The sequence below is a fragment of the Monomorium pharaonis genome, chromosome 5 (genome assembly GCF_013373865.1).
Source record: "Monomorium pharaonis isolate MP-MQ-018 chromosome 5, ASM1337386v2, whole genome shotgun sequence".
Lineage (NCBI taxonomy): Eukaryota > Metazoa > Arthropoda > Insecta > Hymenoptera > Formicidae > Monomorium > Monomorium pharaonis.
Window position 1 is genome coordinate 2,629,045 of NC_050471.1, and position 17,137 is coordinate 2,646,181.

At 32.4% G+C, this 17,137-nt stretch overlaps 1 protein-coding gene across 1 annotated transcript; it reads right to left on the reverse strand.

Annotated features, from left to right (window-relative positions):
• Positions 1-765: 765 nt before the first annotated feature.
• On the reverse strand, positions 766-14,268 carry LOC105834103. The gene is made up of 20 exons (XM_036286941.1): positions 14,041-14,268; positions 11,815-11,883; positions 11,481-11,642; positions 10,556-10,718; positions 10,362-10,483; positions 9,910-10,148; positions 9,645-9,826; positions 8,624-8,913; positions 8,203-8,490; positions 7,940-7,978; positions 6,166-6,324; positions 5,184-5,252; positions 4,854-5,015; positions 4,362-4,524; positions 4,162-4,283; positions 3,706-3,944; positions 3,444-3,622; positions 2,175-2,464; positions 1,754-2,041; positions 766-1,524 (listed from the first exon to the last, which is right to left on the reverse strand). Exons 1-20 carry the CDS (start codon positions 14,075-14,077, stop codon positions 1,478-1,480), a joined length of 3,309 nt encoding a protein of 1,102 aa, XP_036142834.1. The 5' UTR covers positions 14,078-14,268; the 3' UTR covers positions 766-1,477.
• Positions 14,269-17,137: the final 2,869 nt, after the last annotated feature.

Genomic DNA, 17,137 nt, shown 5'->3' on the forward strand with positions numbered 1-17,137 from the left:
TTGCAGCATTTCTTGTTAAGAATAACATTATTCTATTTTTAATGAAACATATCGTATAATTACAGCAACGAGAAGATATGTACGCACATAGGTGCCAGTCGAGGTGATGTGAGCAATTATAAGAATGTTTGTCGTGGGTGCGGTTCTTCTTTCATTAAGGGGACCAGAAACCCTTGAAGAGCGAAAAACTGACGTATGTCCGTTGACCTGAGAATTAGGATCAAATCGATATCCAGTTTTATTGTCGTTATCTATGACAACTATTTGGACTTACACATATGTAATTATACTTTTTGACACAGAGTAAAAAATCGAAATTAAATTAGTGAGTAAACAAACAAACTGTACGAAATTAACAAGAAAATGCGTGTAAATAAACATATACGAAAAGATATAAAAGGTAGATAAATGTGAACATATATGGCATATACGTATTTTGAATAAAGGTATGTATATAATAAAATAATTTAAATTAATAAATTAGCGCAAACAAAATATAATATAAACTAACTAAAGAAATTCTTAAATTTTTACTTACAAATGTCATTTACAACTCTTAAAAATTTTTTGCTAATACTTTGTTGTTTATTTTCAAGAATTTTAAATTTCTGCAAACTGAAATAACAATGGTCGAAATGGTTGTCTGAAGTTTTATTCGCCGTTGATAAATTATCAATGTTCTCGTTAAATTGAATAATATCTTTTTTTTATAATATTGATATTTATTAAAATTTTTAGAATATTAAATTTCAAATTAAGAGAAAATTTATATATTTTATTTTTATTTTTTTTTAACATATTTACTATAAAAGGTTTCGTGAAATAAAAGCAGTAAAAGAGATACATGGAAAAATTTAAGAACTGACATCTAAAAAATGAATGTATTTTATTATGTTAATAAATATGTATATTATAATATGTGTAGAGTGTTTTAATAAAATAGTATTAATTGACTGAAAAAAGTGACACAAAAGGGATCACTTTCGACGCACATGTAACAAAATAATTATTTACAAATGACTTGATTAATAAGCGCACAAAGTGCAGATCGTAATAAAACGATGTGGAATATATCATCGATCAATGAAATCAGATCGTCATTGACGAGCCAATATTAAGCTATGATTGCTAAGAAAAAGTTTGTTATTTAATTCTTAGTAACTAAACAACAAATTTGCTATTAATCAAAAATAAGTCGTTGTGCAATATAATTTCATTAAACGTCTTGACAAAACACGCAATGAAATTATGAAAGGCCCATAGATTTCTTTACGAGTGCAATGTCAAATAAACCGAGAACGCTTAACGAGCGATCCTTATAATTATTATTTACAGATCATTATACTTTCTCATATTCCAGACCTTTCACAAACCGCGCATCTGATAAAAAAAAGACATAACACAAAACACCGTGTTTGACACTTTAAATTATTCTTCTTTCACATTTATTATGTCTGTTTTCTTCGAATGTCGACGTTTATTTCTTTTTCATGCTCGGTATCAGGATACATAACAATCCGCCAACTGAAAACAATTAATTACATTTTCTTTCCATTCTTACGCAGATTTCTCTAATCTTTTACTAGAGCATTATCAACTTTTCTATCATTTAAATATTTAATCCATTAGGTTCAAGTTTTAGATATTCAGCAACAAAAGAATTCAAAATGATCAGGTTCTCTGAATGATCTACCATTTTATACTGATTTTATATTAATGTTTTCAAGATATACACACATTACGTTTTACTTACATACAGAGGTACCGGTCACAAGAAATATCGGGATCTCACAGCTGAGATCCAGTAGCATGCCGAATGCCAGATTACTCGCCACCGCGCCGAACCTTCCTAGGCACAACATCATGCACACCGCGGCGGCGGTCACGTGCGTAGGAAAGACGCTGACCGCAATGCTGGAAATCACGAAATTCGACGTCGCCGCCATCACAGTGAACAAGCACGCGGTTATGAGAATCTGCAGCGAGGATCTCACGAAGTAGATACCGAGGCTAGCGATGCCAGCCATCATCATCGTGGTTACTGGAAGAAGGAAGAAACCGTCGAAATTTAATGCTCGTTAAAAAAAAGATAAATTAATGAGCAAAATTAAACAAATAAAATAGAAGTTGCCTTCAACTTGCTAAAAGTAACTTGCTGGAACTGAGATTACTACCTGGCATCGTTCGACGGCCAACTCGATTTGCTAGATACCCAGAAGCGATATTGCCGAGCAGGCAAACGATGTTGATCGTTAAAGAGTTAGTAAATACTCGCTCATCTATGCGAGGTTCGCAATCCGTAGTAACTTCGTTTGTCAAATGAAACTCCTCCGGATCAGTATGATTTGATGTATGAGTATCGTATATCAGCTCGCAGACTGTCGCGGATGAATTTGGATGCGTGTGTTGATAGTTCTCGAAGCGGTTGAACAATTCCGGTTGCCAAAGAGTAAAGCCGTAATATCTAAACAACATATATGTGATGAAAAGAAATATAAGCAAATATTTTCTATATTAGCAATACACACGCATATATCTTTTGTTAAAAATATTTTTAAATAAAGCTAAGAATATTAAATTTAATTAAAAAAATCATATCCTTCACTGACAAGGAAACCTCGCGAACTTGAAAATTCAGATTTTAATGAAACTTGCAGGAAATATCGAATTTTTACAATACACAGAGTGTTGTAAAATATAATTAATGCAATAGGCTGACAATTGCAGAAAATATCGAATTTTTACAATACACAGAGCATTGTAAAAATTATTTTCTGCAATAGGCTGACAATTGCAGAAAATATCGAATTTTTACAATACACAGAGCATTGTAAAAATTATTTTCTGCAATAGGCTGACAATTGCAGAAAATATCGAATTTTTACAATACACAGAGTGTTGTAAAAAATAATTAATGCAATAGGCTGACAATTGCAGAAAATATCGAATTTTTACAATACACAGAGCATTGTAAAAATTATTTTCTGCAATAGGCTGACAATTGCAGAAAATATCGAATTTTTACAATACACAGAGTGTTGTAAAAAATAATTAATGCAATAGGCTGATAATTGCAGAAAATATCGAATTTTTACAATACACAGAGCATTGTAAAAATTATTTTCTGCAATAGGCTGACAATTGCAGAAAATATCGAATTTTTACAATACACAGAGCATTGTAAAAATTATTTTCTGCAATAGGCTGACAATTGCAGAAAATATCGAATTTTTACAATACACAGAGCATTGTAAAAATTATTTTCTGCAATAGGCTGACAATTGCAGAAAATATCGAATTAAACATATAAACATATAAAACATATAAAATTTAAACATATAAAAATCCTTTTTATTAATAAATTTAATGCAAAATTGTATAATTTTTTTTTAACATATGTTGAAAAATCTTTTAAAAAATCAATGAATTAAAGAAATACTTACCCAAACATGTTTGTGAAATAAATCATCCAGAAGAGCAAAGCATACTTTAAAAGAGGTGGTGATGCAATGGTGCGCAATTGCCACCAAATATTTTTCATCAATTCCGTCAGCACATCCGACGATGCCTTATTTTTTTCTACTTTAAACGCAGCGTCGGAGAGAAGTTCGTCCACCTGAAGCTACACAACGTATTGATTAATAAGAAGATAATACAGTTCAATAATGCTATTTAAAAAATTAAAATTGTCGTCTTTGTACTTACTGGAAACTCATTTTTATCGCGTCCGGTATTCACCGCGTAGATTGCTCGAAAAACCGCGTGAGCCTCGTCGGTCTTGCCTTGCGACATCAGAAATTTTGGACTTTCCGGATACGTTAAGGTTACGACGGCAATAGCGAAAGTTGGCAGGCTGATAATGCCGAAAAACAATCTCCAGGAATTGTACCGAATGCCGAAGAACTCAAGGGATATCGGCAACGGTATGATTATCCATGCCAAACCTGAATGAACAAATTAAATCAATCCCCAGTAGCACACACTATTTAACCAACAGTTAGCCAATATTGAACCAATATTAGGCCAATGGATTGTGCTACTAGGGACAAAGTAGCGTAAAGATTTTGTTATTACGATATATTTAGTTATTTAATGCATCTTCTAAGGAATTCAGTTTTGGGATCCTTATTTATTAATTACGTAAAAAAAGAAAATTCTTACCAGCCAATAATACCCAAGCGAAAGTGAAGAAAAAGCCTAGGAAGCAGATGCTTCTCGCTCTGTATCTTTCCGCGTGAAACTCACCAAGGTACGTATACACCAAAGAGCCGGGTCCGCCCATTCTAAAAATAGCACACATAAAGATACAATTATAACATTATGTTATACATACTGTTCGCTGTTTTTTTACTTGTACTTACAAAAATCCATTTATGACTCTGAATACTAGCAGCACCGTGAAGCTTTGCGAGAAGCTCGCGATCAGCGTAACGATACTGTCAGCAAAGAGACTTATCAGTAGCATAATTCTTCTTCCGTAGGCGCCCGCGAAGACTCCCCAGAAGAAAGCGCTGGATGCTGTCCCTGAAGCGATTGAACTTTTGGATGAATCGATAAAATAATATATTCATATTATTTTAAAAGAGCAATATACAGAAATTATTTCCATTATAGGAGAAGATGACAACAACATATAATTCTACTTTATTATTAATAATTTGAGAGATGTGTCACGTTTATCATAAAAAATTTTTGCACAAAATTTAAACAGTACATACATATTCGTACGAATGTGAAGACAATAGACTATGATAACTGTATTCTGTATTTCGCGTGAATGTAAGTGCACGAGTTTTTAAAAGCTCTGCGATTTATCATTAAAATATTTAGAAGTGTGTCTCGAAATTTTATACCTAGGTAAAAGGCGACGTTCAGCAATCCTTTCTCCTCAGATCTCATGTTCAGATCACATTCGGCTGATGGTAGAATATATGCGTTTGCTCCATACTGGCTTCCAACGCAAATAAACATCACGCCGCAAACGAGCAGAAAAGTGTATTGATACCTTCCATTTCCTACGAACAATTGTAATAAATTTTTATAAATATCTTGGAAGTTTCACAACTGTTACGTATATTGCTTATATATTTTTAAATTATTTAATTACACATTGTTATAATAATTCATTGATTATATTAATAATTTATTAATTGTATGTTTAATACCATAACAGAATGACTTACCACATATTTCCATGGCCTTCTCAAAGTCCGCACCTTCCTTATTAGTCCCATGATCCTTGGTCTCCTTTTCTAAAAAGTTTCTCTCAATTCAGTCTTCAAGAAAAGTATTCTCCAATAATAATATAATACCTACATTGTAAATGTTTGAAGTACACTACACACAACACACACACACACACACACTCTCTCTCTCTCTCTCTCTCTCTCTCTTTCTCTTTGTCTCTCTCAATATATTTACAAAGAATTTTTTAACATATTCCTGATTTTTCAATAAATATAATTTAAAGAGTGAATTATATAAATTGACATTGACACTACCCTAAACAGCCTGATTGCTCCTATCATATAAAAAATATATTTAAAAAATATATTTAAAAATTTCCTATTCATTCATTTATTTTCATTTGTTAGAATTGTAGCTTGTAGTTTTCTGAAAGTTGCGCGCTATCGCTGACTTTTGACTGCAACGTGTAATGGCGGTTTTCTTTCATTATTCAGTTATTTTCCTATCCAGTTACAAAACAATGTTATCTAGACGCGTGTATGCAAAGATATTAACTTGATAATAGGAAGAGAAGATAATAAGATTTACGTGGACTAACAGAATTACAGCAACTTGCTCCCAACTTACTAACTGATACCGGTAATTAGTGTTAAATATGCAAGAAATAAACTAGTCTTTCTTTATTAGTTATAATAAAAATTTAAGAGATGCGCCGCGTAATATTAACAACAGCAAAGTCAAACCGCGCAGTCGCACAAATCGAAAAGAGTATCTCAATATCACAAACGAAAAAGCACTGCTGTTAGTATTTTTAATATTCAAAATAAGTCCTAACTAATTTAATATTGCCCATTGTTACATTTTTATAAGAGGTTTTATAAATTTAGATTCAGAGTGCATTACAACTTTTAGAATGTATATCTCTCCACTCTGTTATTTTATTATTGATTGAAAATATACTGAATTGTTAAGACTGACCTATCGCAAGGGAGACGGTGGAGATGCGGCTGACCATAATGCGTTCTAAAAAATTTCCAGGACGGCAGCGGATCTTTAGCAGGCACCAATCCAGTCGATCGCGGAGAAGCTTAATCTGCGAACTATCGTGGGTAATACAGAGACGCCGATGAAACCTTCCTTACGACAATTGTTGCCTGATGATTATAAATCAACGCGTCAAACGAAGTCGTCGTCGCAATCCGACAATCTTTTCCCTTACCGTGCACGCCAATCGCACCATCGAGAGTCGCGAGCTCGTTATTCCACACGAATGTACTCGCGTCACAGTTAATAAATTACCTATTATAAATGTCGTAAACGCACGCGCCCTCACGTCGAATGCGTGATGCAACTCTCATATGTTATCGTGCAACTAGTTAAATTCGTAAGAATCCGATCTGGCACTGTATTATTTATTAATTGTGTATTATTTATTTATTTGTTATTGGTACTTTGTGTACACACAGTTCGACAATTTTGTTTTACGAATTTTTTTCTTTAAAAAACTAAGAACACTGTAATATTAGAGTATAACATTTATGTACAATTTTTTAAAATAAACAATTATACATAATTTTTCTACAGAGATATTATTGTATATGTAAGAGTCATTGAACAATCTTTTCATATTTGTAAATGTAAGAAAAATTAATTTAGAAGTAACCCAAGATTTCGCTTTTACTTTGAATTGTATCAAACTTAGATTTAAAAAATGTTTTATTGTACCTTAAATTATTTCTTATTTGGAACGAACGAAGGTGATTTGTTTAAATAAAAATAAAATAAATAAAGAATTGAAACATGTGTTTCGGCAATGAGAAAAAGAACCCAGTTTTGGCAAAACAGATAATAGATTTGTTTAATTAACGATTATCTCGTCATCTCAGTTTGCCATTTACGTCGGAAAGATTTTAAGCAGCCTGTCACACGCAAAAGTTAGTCCGCGCGTGATGGGTTGGACAAAATTTACTTTAATTAAAGATGAATTAAGGGGAAACAGTTTGTTTTACTAATCAAGTAATCAAGTAAACTTTTGTAATAAGATTTTGTGTATGTATTTTTTGTATCTCATTCATCAATGTGGATGTTTTTTCGTTTTTGATATAAAGTCCAGTTTACAGATTAATATCCGGATAGAAACGCAGACAGAAAAATTTTAGTATTATTTTAATTTAGTAAATGTAATGTAGAATATATAGTATTGTAATTGTAATTTTAAGTTTTGAAATTATTAATTCTAAACTTAATTTATGTAACATGTAGCAATACAATGTTATAATAATTACATAAATAAATTTAAAAATTATTTCCCAATGGTTACTTTAGCATCCCCTTAAACTGGTTAAAACACAAAATTGTACAGGATCAGAATTGTGATAAAAACGATTGGTTCTTTTAGTTTTTCGCTGGATCTAGAAGTAGGAACTAATCATAAGAATTACTCCTATAATCTGCTTTGTCTGCTGAATGCTCTTTCCTTTTGTAATAAATTTTATTTTTAACATTGTACGTTACTGCGAATGATTGTTTATTATTCCTGCTTCGTCACGTAAGGCGAAACACGCGTCCCTGACGTTATTACACGTGCTACACGCATTATGTGTGACGCATATACAATACAAATTAATAAATATTAAAATAATAATTTACAAATGATCTGATCAATAAGCGCACGATGTATAGATCATAATAAAATGGTATGGAATGTATCATGTTGTGTCTGTTTCTCTCTCGAATGTTGACATTTATTCCTTTTTCTTGCTCGGTATCAGGAAACACAATAATCCGCCAACTAAAAACAGTTTTATTAAAGTTTTATTTTAGAAAAATTTTTTATTTTTTGTTTGCGTAATATTAACTTCTCTATCGTTTATTTAATTTGTTAGATCCAAGATTTTAAATATCAGCAAAAATTTTAACGATAAAAAAATGATCACAGATTTTCTGAGCGACATCACATTTTATATTAGTGTCATTAAAATTCTTTTCAAGAAATAGACACTTTGTTATACTCACATGTAGAGACACCAGCTAGCAAAAATATTGGGATCTCGCAGCTGATATCAAGCAGCATGCCAAACGCGAGATTAATCGCCATCGCAGCAAATCTTCCCAGGCACACCATCATGGACACCGCAGCAGCGGACACGTGCGTAGGAAAGATATTGATCGCAACGCTAGAAATCATGAAATTTGCCATGGCCACCATTAGGGAGTACATGCACGCAATTATGAGGATCTGCAGCGAAGACCTCACGAAGTAGACACCGAAACCAGCGACGCCAGTCATCAGCATCGTGATCACTAGAGAAGAAAAAAACCATCGAAAACTTGATTCTCGTTAAAAAAAAAAAGATAAATCCATGAGAGAAATTAAACAAATGAAGAAGTTGTTTGTGACTTGTTAAAGATAACTTGTTGGAACTGAGACTTTTACCTGGTACTGTTCGACGACCAACTCGATTTGCTAGATACACAGAAGCGACATTGCCGAACAGACAAACGATGTTGACCGTCAAAGAGTTAGTGAACACTCGCTCATCTATGTGAGGTTTGCAAACCGTAGTAACTTCGTTTGTCAAAAGAAACTCTTCTGAAATAGTATGATTTGATGTCTGAGTATCGTATATCAACTCGCAGACTGTCGCGGATGCATTCGGATGCGAATGGTGATAGTTCTCGAAACGATTGAACAATTCCGGCTGCCAGAGATTAAAGCCGTAGTATCTAAACATCACATGGTAAAAAGAAATATAAAAAATTATATATAATTTATATTATCGATACACACACATATAACTTTTGTTAAAGAATATTTTGTTTGTATTAACAATTAATTTTTTTATTACAACAGTTATATGTATATCTATATAAATAAAAATGTAAATGTTCGTTCGTCATCTAAGGTCTCCGTAAGTTTTTCACCGATTGCTTTGAAATTTTGACATATTGAGACGGGGAGAGACAGGGAGTGACCGGGAGAGACGGGGAGAGACGGGAAGAAACCGGGAGAGACGGGGAGAGACGGATAGAAACCATGAGAGGCGGGGAGAGACCGGGAGAGACGGGGAGAGACCGGGAGAGACGGGATGAGACCGGTAGAGACTCGGAGAGTTATTATCGGAAAATATTAAAGATAGATAAATGCTTATTCAAAAATAAAATAAAAAGAGCAACAGTAAAGCAAGGCTCTTGAAAGTTAAACAACGAAAGCAAAGAAAATTTAAAAAAAACATAGCATAAGAATAAAGAGCCACAGCAACGCGTGGCAGGGCATAGCTAGTTACATATATAAGAAATAATAATATAAAAATAAGAAAGAAAATGTGGATTTAATTTTTAAAATCCTTTTTATTAATAAAATGTTGTACAAAATTCTCTCTTTAAAAGTTTTTTAACACTGAACACAATTATGTTAAAAACTCTTTCAAAAATTAGTGAATTAAAGGAATACTCACGCAAACATGTTTGTAGAATAAATCGTCCACAAGAGCAAAGCATACTTTAAAAGAGGTGGTGATGTAACGGTGCGCAATTGCCACCAAATATTTTTCAATAATTCCGCCAGTTTATCTAACGAGGACAATGGTGCCTTGTTCTTTTCTACTTTGAATACGGCGTCGGAGAGGAGTTCCTTCACCTAAAAATACGCCGCGCCATTGATTAAGAAGGTAATACAATTCAACAATTCTATTTAAGAAATAAAAATTACTTCGTACTCACTGGAAACTCTCTTTTATCGTGTCCGGTGTTCACCGCGTAGATCGTCCGGAGAATTGCGAGAGCCTCGTCGGTCTTGCCTTGCGATACCAGAAATTTCGGACTTTCCGGATACATCAGGATTACAACGGCAATGGCGAAAGATGGCAAGCTGATAACGCCGAGGAATAATCTCCAGGAATTGTACCGAATACCGTAGAAATCGAGAGATATCGACAATGGTATAATGGCCCATGCTAAACCTAGATAAATAAATTAAATTAATCCCGAACAGCACATATTGTTTGGCCAACAATTAGCCAATTTTGGCCCAATATTATGCCAATGAATTGTGCTACTAAAAGTATAGGGTATACATTTTGTTGTTAGAGCACATTTAATTGTTTAGCGCATTCTCTAAGAAACTCAATTTTAGATCTCTTAATTGATAATGTAAAGAAAAAAAGAATTATTACCGGTTAATATTAACCAAGCAAAAGTGAGGAACAAGCCCAGGAAACAGATACTCCTTGCTCTATGTTTTTCCGCGTGAAACTCGCCGACATACGGATACACTAGAGAGCCGGGTCCACCAATACTAAAAATATGAAGATACAATTCAAATAATATATCACACGTATCGTTTTGCTATTTCATTACTTGCACTTACAAGAATCCATTTATGATTCTGCATATTAGGAGCATCTTAAAGCTTTGTGAGAAACTCGCGATCAACGTAACAATACTGTCAGAGAAGAGATTTATCAGCAGGATATTTCTTCTTCCGTAGACGCCCGCGAAAACTCCCCAGAAAAAAGCGCTCAACGCCGAACCTAAAACCATAAAGCTCTTATATGAATCTAGTCTAGAGACTTTTCATTGATTTTATCATCATAAAAGGCTTCCGGATGAATCCATTAAATATAATATATCTATATTATTTTAAGAGTGAGAAATATATATATAAATTATTACTACATAGAAGAAGAGACGGTATTGAGACTCTCATATTATCTCCTGTTAGATGAATTCTAGTAATTATTTTTAGAATCATTTATTTTGCAATTGTTATGTAGTAGCATTAATATGAGCTAACGTTTATTATGAGGCATTTTTACTTTCGAGTATTTCAAAAGAAACATTTTAACATTTAATTAACACATATAACGCATTTCCTCACGTTTTTTTGAAGTTAGGTAAGCGTATCCCGAATACTTGATTTTTTGTTATTTAACTTTTTGTTCGGCTATAAACATTTTGAACTACGTAGAGTTAAATATAGCATTTTATTAATGTACACATTTTACACAGTACATATATATTTGCACAAATGGAAAATGGCAGATTAACTGTATGTGTTCCGCGTGACGAGTAAACCGCTGCAGAAAAAATGCACCTACACAGTCAATGCTTAATTCGTTGTTAAAATAAAGACTTTAATTTAATTGCCACTAATTAAGGCAAGTTCTAAGAAAAAAAATTTAATAAAAATATATAATTATGTCAAAATATTGGAATGCAAATGCACGAATTTAGGAAGCTATTTATCAATAAAATGTGAATAAAATATGTAAACGCATGTTTCGAAATTTTACCTATAAGAAAGGCGACGTTTAGTAGACCTTTCTCTTCGGATCTCATGTTCAAATCGCATTCGGCTGCCGGCAGGATATATGCGTTTGCTCCATATTGAAAAGCAAAGCACATGAACATCACACCGCAAACCAGCAGGAAAGTGTATTGATACTTTCCATTTCCTACAAATAATTGCAGAACATTTTCATAAATATTTCAAAAATTGTGCGACTGTTACATTTATCTCTATACACTTTTCAATTTAATTTTAATTTAATAACATTTTAAATTAAATAATTAATTAATTATAATAAAAATTTATTAATTATATATTTAATAAGCAAAACGATTTACCGCATATCTCCATGGCCTTTTCAAAGTCTGCGGTACCTTCCTTAGTCCCATGATTCTTAGTTTCCTTTTCTAAAAAGCCAAAATCTTTCTAAATTTATTCTTCAAGAAAAATATTCTCTAACAATAATGCGATATTTATATCGATTCAGTAAATGCCTAAAGTTGAATTTTTGTTACACAAGAAATATCTGCAATTCGCGCACGTAATTCAGGATATCACGTTGTCTACGTGCATTGATCGACAGAAATGCCTGGCCATACTAACTGTAGAGTATATGTTTTAGAGTATTCTGCTAGTTTAGAGTACATCTTTTATGCTTTCATGCATAAGAAAAGAACATACTTTGCAATGAACTAGTGCAGTTAGTATGGCCAGACATTTCTATCCGTTTGTTTATATGAGCATTCATGTCAGAATTCACACAAGATTCGAGCAGAAGATGTTTTATAAACAACGTATCTATTTGAATCCGTTTGCCTGCGCTGTTTTTTTTTTATTTTTAATACAACGGAAAAATTTTACGACGTGTCACGCACGTAAATTGTTTACGCATGTTAAAATTTTTCTACGTTTGTCCGCACATGCATTGACATTATGAAACTAAAACAACGCGCGTGTCGTATTGATGGATGTCGTTTATTTAGCCGTAGCAAAGGTGCATATTTCCGTATGCAGCATCAAAGTATTAGTAGACTTCAACTATTTTTCATGTTGATTGAAGTTAAGTAAACGAGCAGAAGTCAATAGACAGCAGATTGCACAAGTGCGTGTGTACTTATCACTGTCTTCATTGAACGTCTTCATTGAGCGCTATATCAATTGATAAGAATTTATTGTACACATCATCGTTCCGAAGTAACTGAATGCCGATTACGTTCTGTACGAATAATTGATAATTCTGTAAAAAATTGATACACGTGACGTGATAGCAATTCTAAATTATTTACTAAGAATGAGAGCGGATCCTATCTTAAACACGCTAACTTCTCTTCTTATACATGCAAAAAAAATTCCCATTTGTCCGTTTGTTTGGATTTGTTCGAATTGTACGATAGTCTGTAATTTTTTGAAAGTTGTGCACTATCATAATAAACCGCAATGTGTTTAACGGCAATATTTTTTATTATTCAGTTATTTTCCTAATCTATTGAACTATCTATTGCCTAGGCGCGTGCGTGCAGAGATATTAATTTGATAATATAAGGAAAAGATAGACAAATTTACTAACAGAATTACGGCGACTTGTTCCCAATTTACTAATTGATATCTGCAATCAGTGTTAAATATACTCGAAATGAGCTAATTAAGTATGTTTTTATTAATTATAATAAGAATTGAATTACGAAGAGATGCGTCACATAATACCAAAAATGGCGACGGACGAGTCAAATCATGTGGCCGCACGAATCGAAAGTATATCTCGATATCGTAAACGAGTAAGAAATGCGCTGCATAACGTTAAAAGTGCAGCGAACGACTATGCAGTATTCTCGCTGAATCACCTCGTTGTATTAGGAGTACTTAAACGCCGTTGCGACCACCGGGGAGATGCGCTGTATCATTGCTCAAATATTTCAGTTTGTTTGAGGTAGAATTTCCGTGTTTTATTGTTTATCATAAAAATTTTAATTGACAGTTTGCGTAGATAAACGTTAACGTTGTGCAAATTTTGCGACGCGATGCGACTCTTTCCGTGTTCTATAACGATGCCGATTCTCTATCGCATTTAACAAAGACTTTGCACTAAAAAAACAATCTTGCAAATTTAACAAAAATTATATGTGTGTATTATTTATTACATTTATATACATAATTTTTGTTGAAGTTGCAAGATATTTCTTTTAGTGTTATTTGTAAAATAATCGTTTTGGCATAAGAAGAAGAAGAATCCACGGATTTTAAGTGATTAATTAAAAATCGAAATTAGTGTATTATTTAAAGACAATGAATAGTCTGATTTTAGTGCTATACTTATGATTATGTCAATCAGTAATATATACATTGTCTTTCAATGATAATTCACTGATTCTGAATAGGTGAAAGTATCCTCTTAATCAAAATCACTAAAAGATAATAAATAATTACTAATGATCACAGTTATACACTGTAAGTATAGTATTGCAAATCTGTAAGATTTCACTGATTCAAGTTCAAAGAACATAACGTCATTTTTTAGAATGCATGTCTTTTTATTATTAAAAATATATTAAATTATTGAGACTAACCTATCGTGAGGGAGACGGTAGAGATGCGGCCAACCATAATATACGGCGCCCAGAAAAATTTTCAGGCAGATCTGCGACAGGCACTAGTTGGTCGCGCAAAAACCTAATTTGTAACCGTCGATCGTTGGGTGGTACAGAGACGATGACCTCCCTTACGGCGTTGTTGATGGTAGATCCACGCATTGATCAAAGTCGTCGTCGCTTTAAATATTACAATCGTACTATTCAAAAATCCTTTCCCACTTCCCGCGCGCGCCGATCGAGAGTCGCGAGCTCGTTACTCCACGCGAATGCGCATCACAGTTAGGGGAGATGGTGGGAATATGACGCACAAGGAAAAGTTGAATGTTTTCAATGAAAAATATTTCAAATGTAATAAAATAAAGGCTAAAATTAAAGTTGAACATCTTATCTATTAGCATGTGACTGATTTAATACAATTTTCATTGTATAATACATGAAAATATTGCATTTTAGAAAACGCGATTCGCGACACGTACGCACCGTGGTTTCTACATAAAATATTATTAGGATCAATATTATTTTCTGATTTTATATTAAATTGTAGTTTAAAAATTTTAAAAAGTGTTTTTGTTTAATTATTATTAAATAATGCATAAAGCATAACAAGAGTAATGCAAGTTATAGAATTTTTTGTAGATTATCAAAATAGAGTTATATATAAGTTAGAGATTAATAAAGTTATGTAATGTTTAGATAGTTTGTATTTTTTAATCAATAATGCCTGTAAAAATTAGTAGATTTAGATATATAATATATATTAGCGTATATATATATATATACGTTTGCGCTGCGTTACCCAAACGTGCTTTTTGACAAAATTATTAATTATTGTAATTAAACAGACTATTATAAATATAATCAAATATAGGATTTGAAAAATTAAGAATTTAGCTTTCCAATAACAGTTTATTATCATGAAATAATTTTGAAGAAACAAAATTATACAGGTTTATTTGAGATGTAAATCTTAGAAAAGAAGTCAAATTACTTTTAATTGATAAAAATTTAAACAAAAAATAAATTGTTCTGAAATTTTGTACATATCTTAGTTAAATACAGCTGCATCAAAAACATTAATGTTCAAAGTGAATAAAGATTATTACAATAAAGGTACGCCGCATTACCCGCTGCGCCGCGTTGCCCCCGTCTCCCCTAATAATTATCTATTATAAATATCATAAACGCGCTCGCAATAGAATATGACTACGCGTTATCGTGCAATTAGCTAAATTTGTAAGGATTTGATGTGACACTGTGTTATTTATTCATTTATTCATTAACACTGTGTACACGTGATTTGACAATTTTGTCCTGCGAATTTCCTTCTTTTGCACAGCTAAGAGCACTATAGATAATACATTCATATACAATTTTTTTCTAATAAACAATCATACAAAAATTTTCTAGAGACATTATATGTAAAAGTCATTAAACTTTTATATTTGTAATTATAATAAAAATTAAGAATTAGACACCGTGATCCACGTGTAAAGAAAGCGCTAAAAAATAACATGTATTAATTTTTATTAGATTTAGATAAATTTTAATTAACCAATGAGTTCAAAAAATGAATCTATTGGCAAGAATTAATCATTCGAGAATTCTTTGATTCATTTTGAAAAGCGTATACACATGTAAAACATAACAAAAATTTCGCTTTTATTTCGAAATAAAAATGTCTTATCGTACATTAAATTATCTAAAATTTTGAACAAACAAAAATGATTTGCTTAAATCAAAATAAAATAGATAAAGAATTAGAACGTGAATTGTGATTTCACGCTCGACTCGAATCAATGTACATACATAACATGTTACTAACGTTCTACTGAATGTTGCCACGTCGTCTGTGACGCGTCTGATAAACTAAATGAGAGATAAACTAAATTCCTAAAGAAGAAAATCTGTTCACTCACGTGGGTCTTTGTGTGTGTAATATAAATCACGCGCAGCAATGAAAACACACTTAGAAATTAAGAGATCATCATGACAATTAAGAAAAAAGATCTTTTGGCAGAACGGATGATAGATTTGTTTAATTAACGATTATAACTTGTTTCAATTTGCCGTTTACGTCGAAAAGTGTTGGGGAACCTGTCAGATGGAAAAGCCAGTCCGCGCGTGATCAGTTGGACAATATTTGTTTTAATTACAGACAAATTACATTGCTTCTCAACGCGGCGAACGTTTTATAAATAACCGTGCTCGCGATCACGATTTTGTTTATGAGTTAGCAAGTTACGCGCTCTGCAATGTTATCTTCTACCAGCTCCATGTCTACTGACTCGGAAAAAAATCTTTATATCAAGAACCATATTATAAATCAAATTAAAGCAAATCTAATTTTATCAATCGGTTTGTAAAATTAGATCTGCTCTGATACAGTTTAATCCTTCTGATATAAGATTTTACCTATTTTGGTATAAAAATTTTTTTCGGGAAGCTTTTATACCCTCATTATTATTGATCGCTGAAATGCTCTGTAATATCAAATGTAATGATTTAAACGCATTAATTTGCAAAAGTTATGCAAAACCGCATATGACTTACTCGACATAAATTGCACACATATTGAGTAAATACTGAACAAATTTTTTTCGAAATTTATCATATTTAAATATATACATAATGACTCATATATGTACACACATACACACATATTATCCTTAAATATATCGTAGAATTACAGGACAGAAAGATATATATGCACGTTATATTATGCATAAGCGTTATATGCATGCGTAAATAAATGCCAATCGGGGTAACACAAGCAATTATAAGAATGTTTATTGTAGGTTCTTCTTTCATTAAGTAAACCAGAAACCTTTGAAGAGGGAAAAATTGACGTAATGTTCATTGACCTGAAAATTAGGATCGATATGCAGTTCAATTGTCATTAGCTACATGACAATTATTTACAATATTTACTTGTATACACAACGTGTACGCACGCTGTGTGTGTGTATGGTGTGTGTGTGTGTGTGTGTGTGTGTGTGTGTGTGTGTGTGTGTGTGTGTGTGTGTGTGTGTGTGTGTGTGTGTGTGTGTGTGTGTGTGTGTGTGTGTGTGTGTGT

Coding starts and splice junctions, on each gene's coding strand:
- LOC105834103 (XM_036286941.1), bottom strand. CDS start 14,077: ATGGTTGGCCGCATCTCTACCGTCTCCCTCACGATAG. Junction 10,149..10,361: donor TGCTTGGTTAATATTAACCG/GTAATAATTCTT, acceptor TTATTTATCTAG/GTTTAGCATGGGCCATTATA. Junction 9,827..9,909: donor ACGATAAAAGAGAGTTTCCA/GTGAGTACGAAG, acceptor GCGTATTTTTAG/GTGAAGGAACTCCTCTCCGA.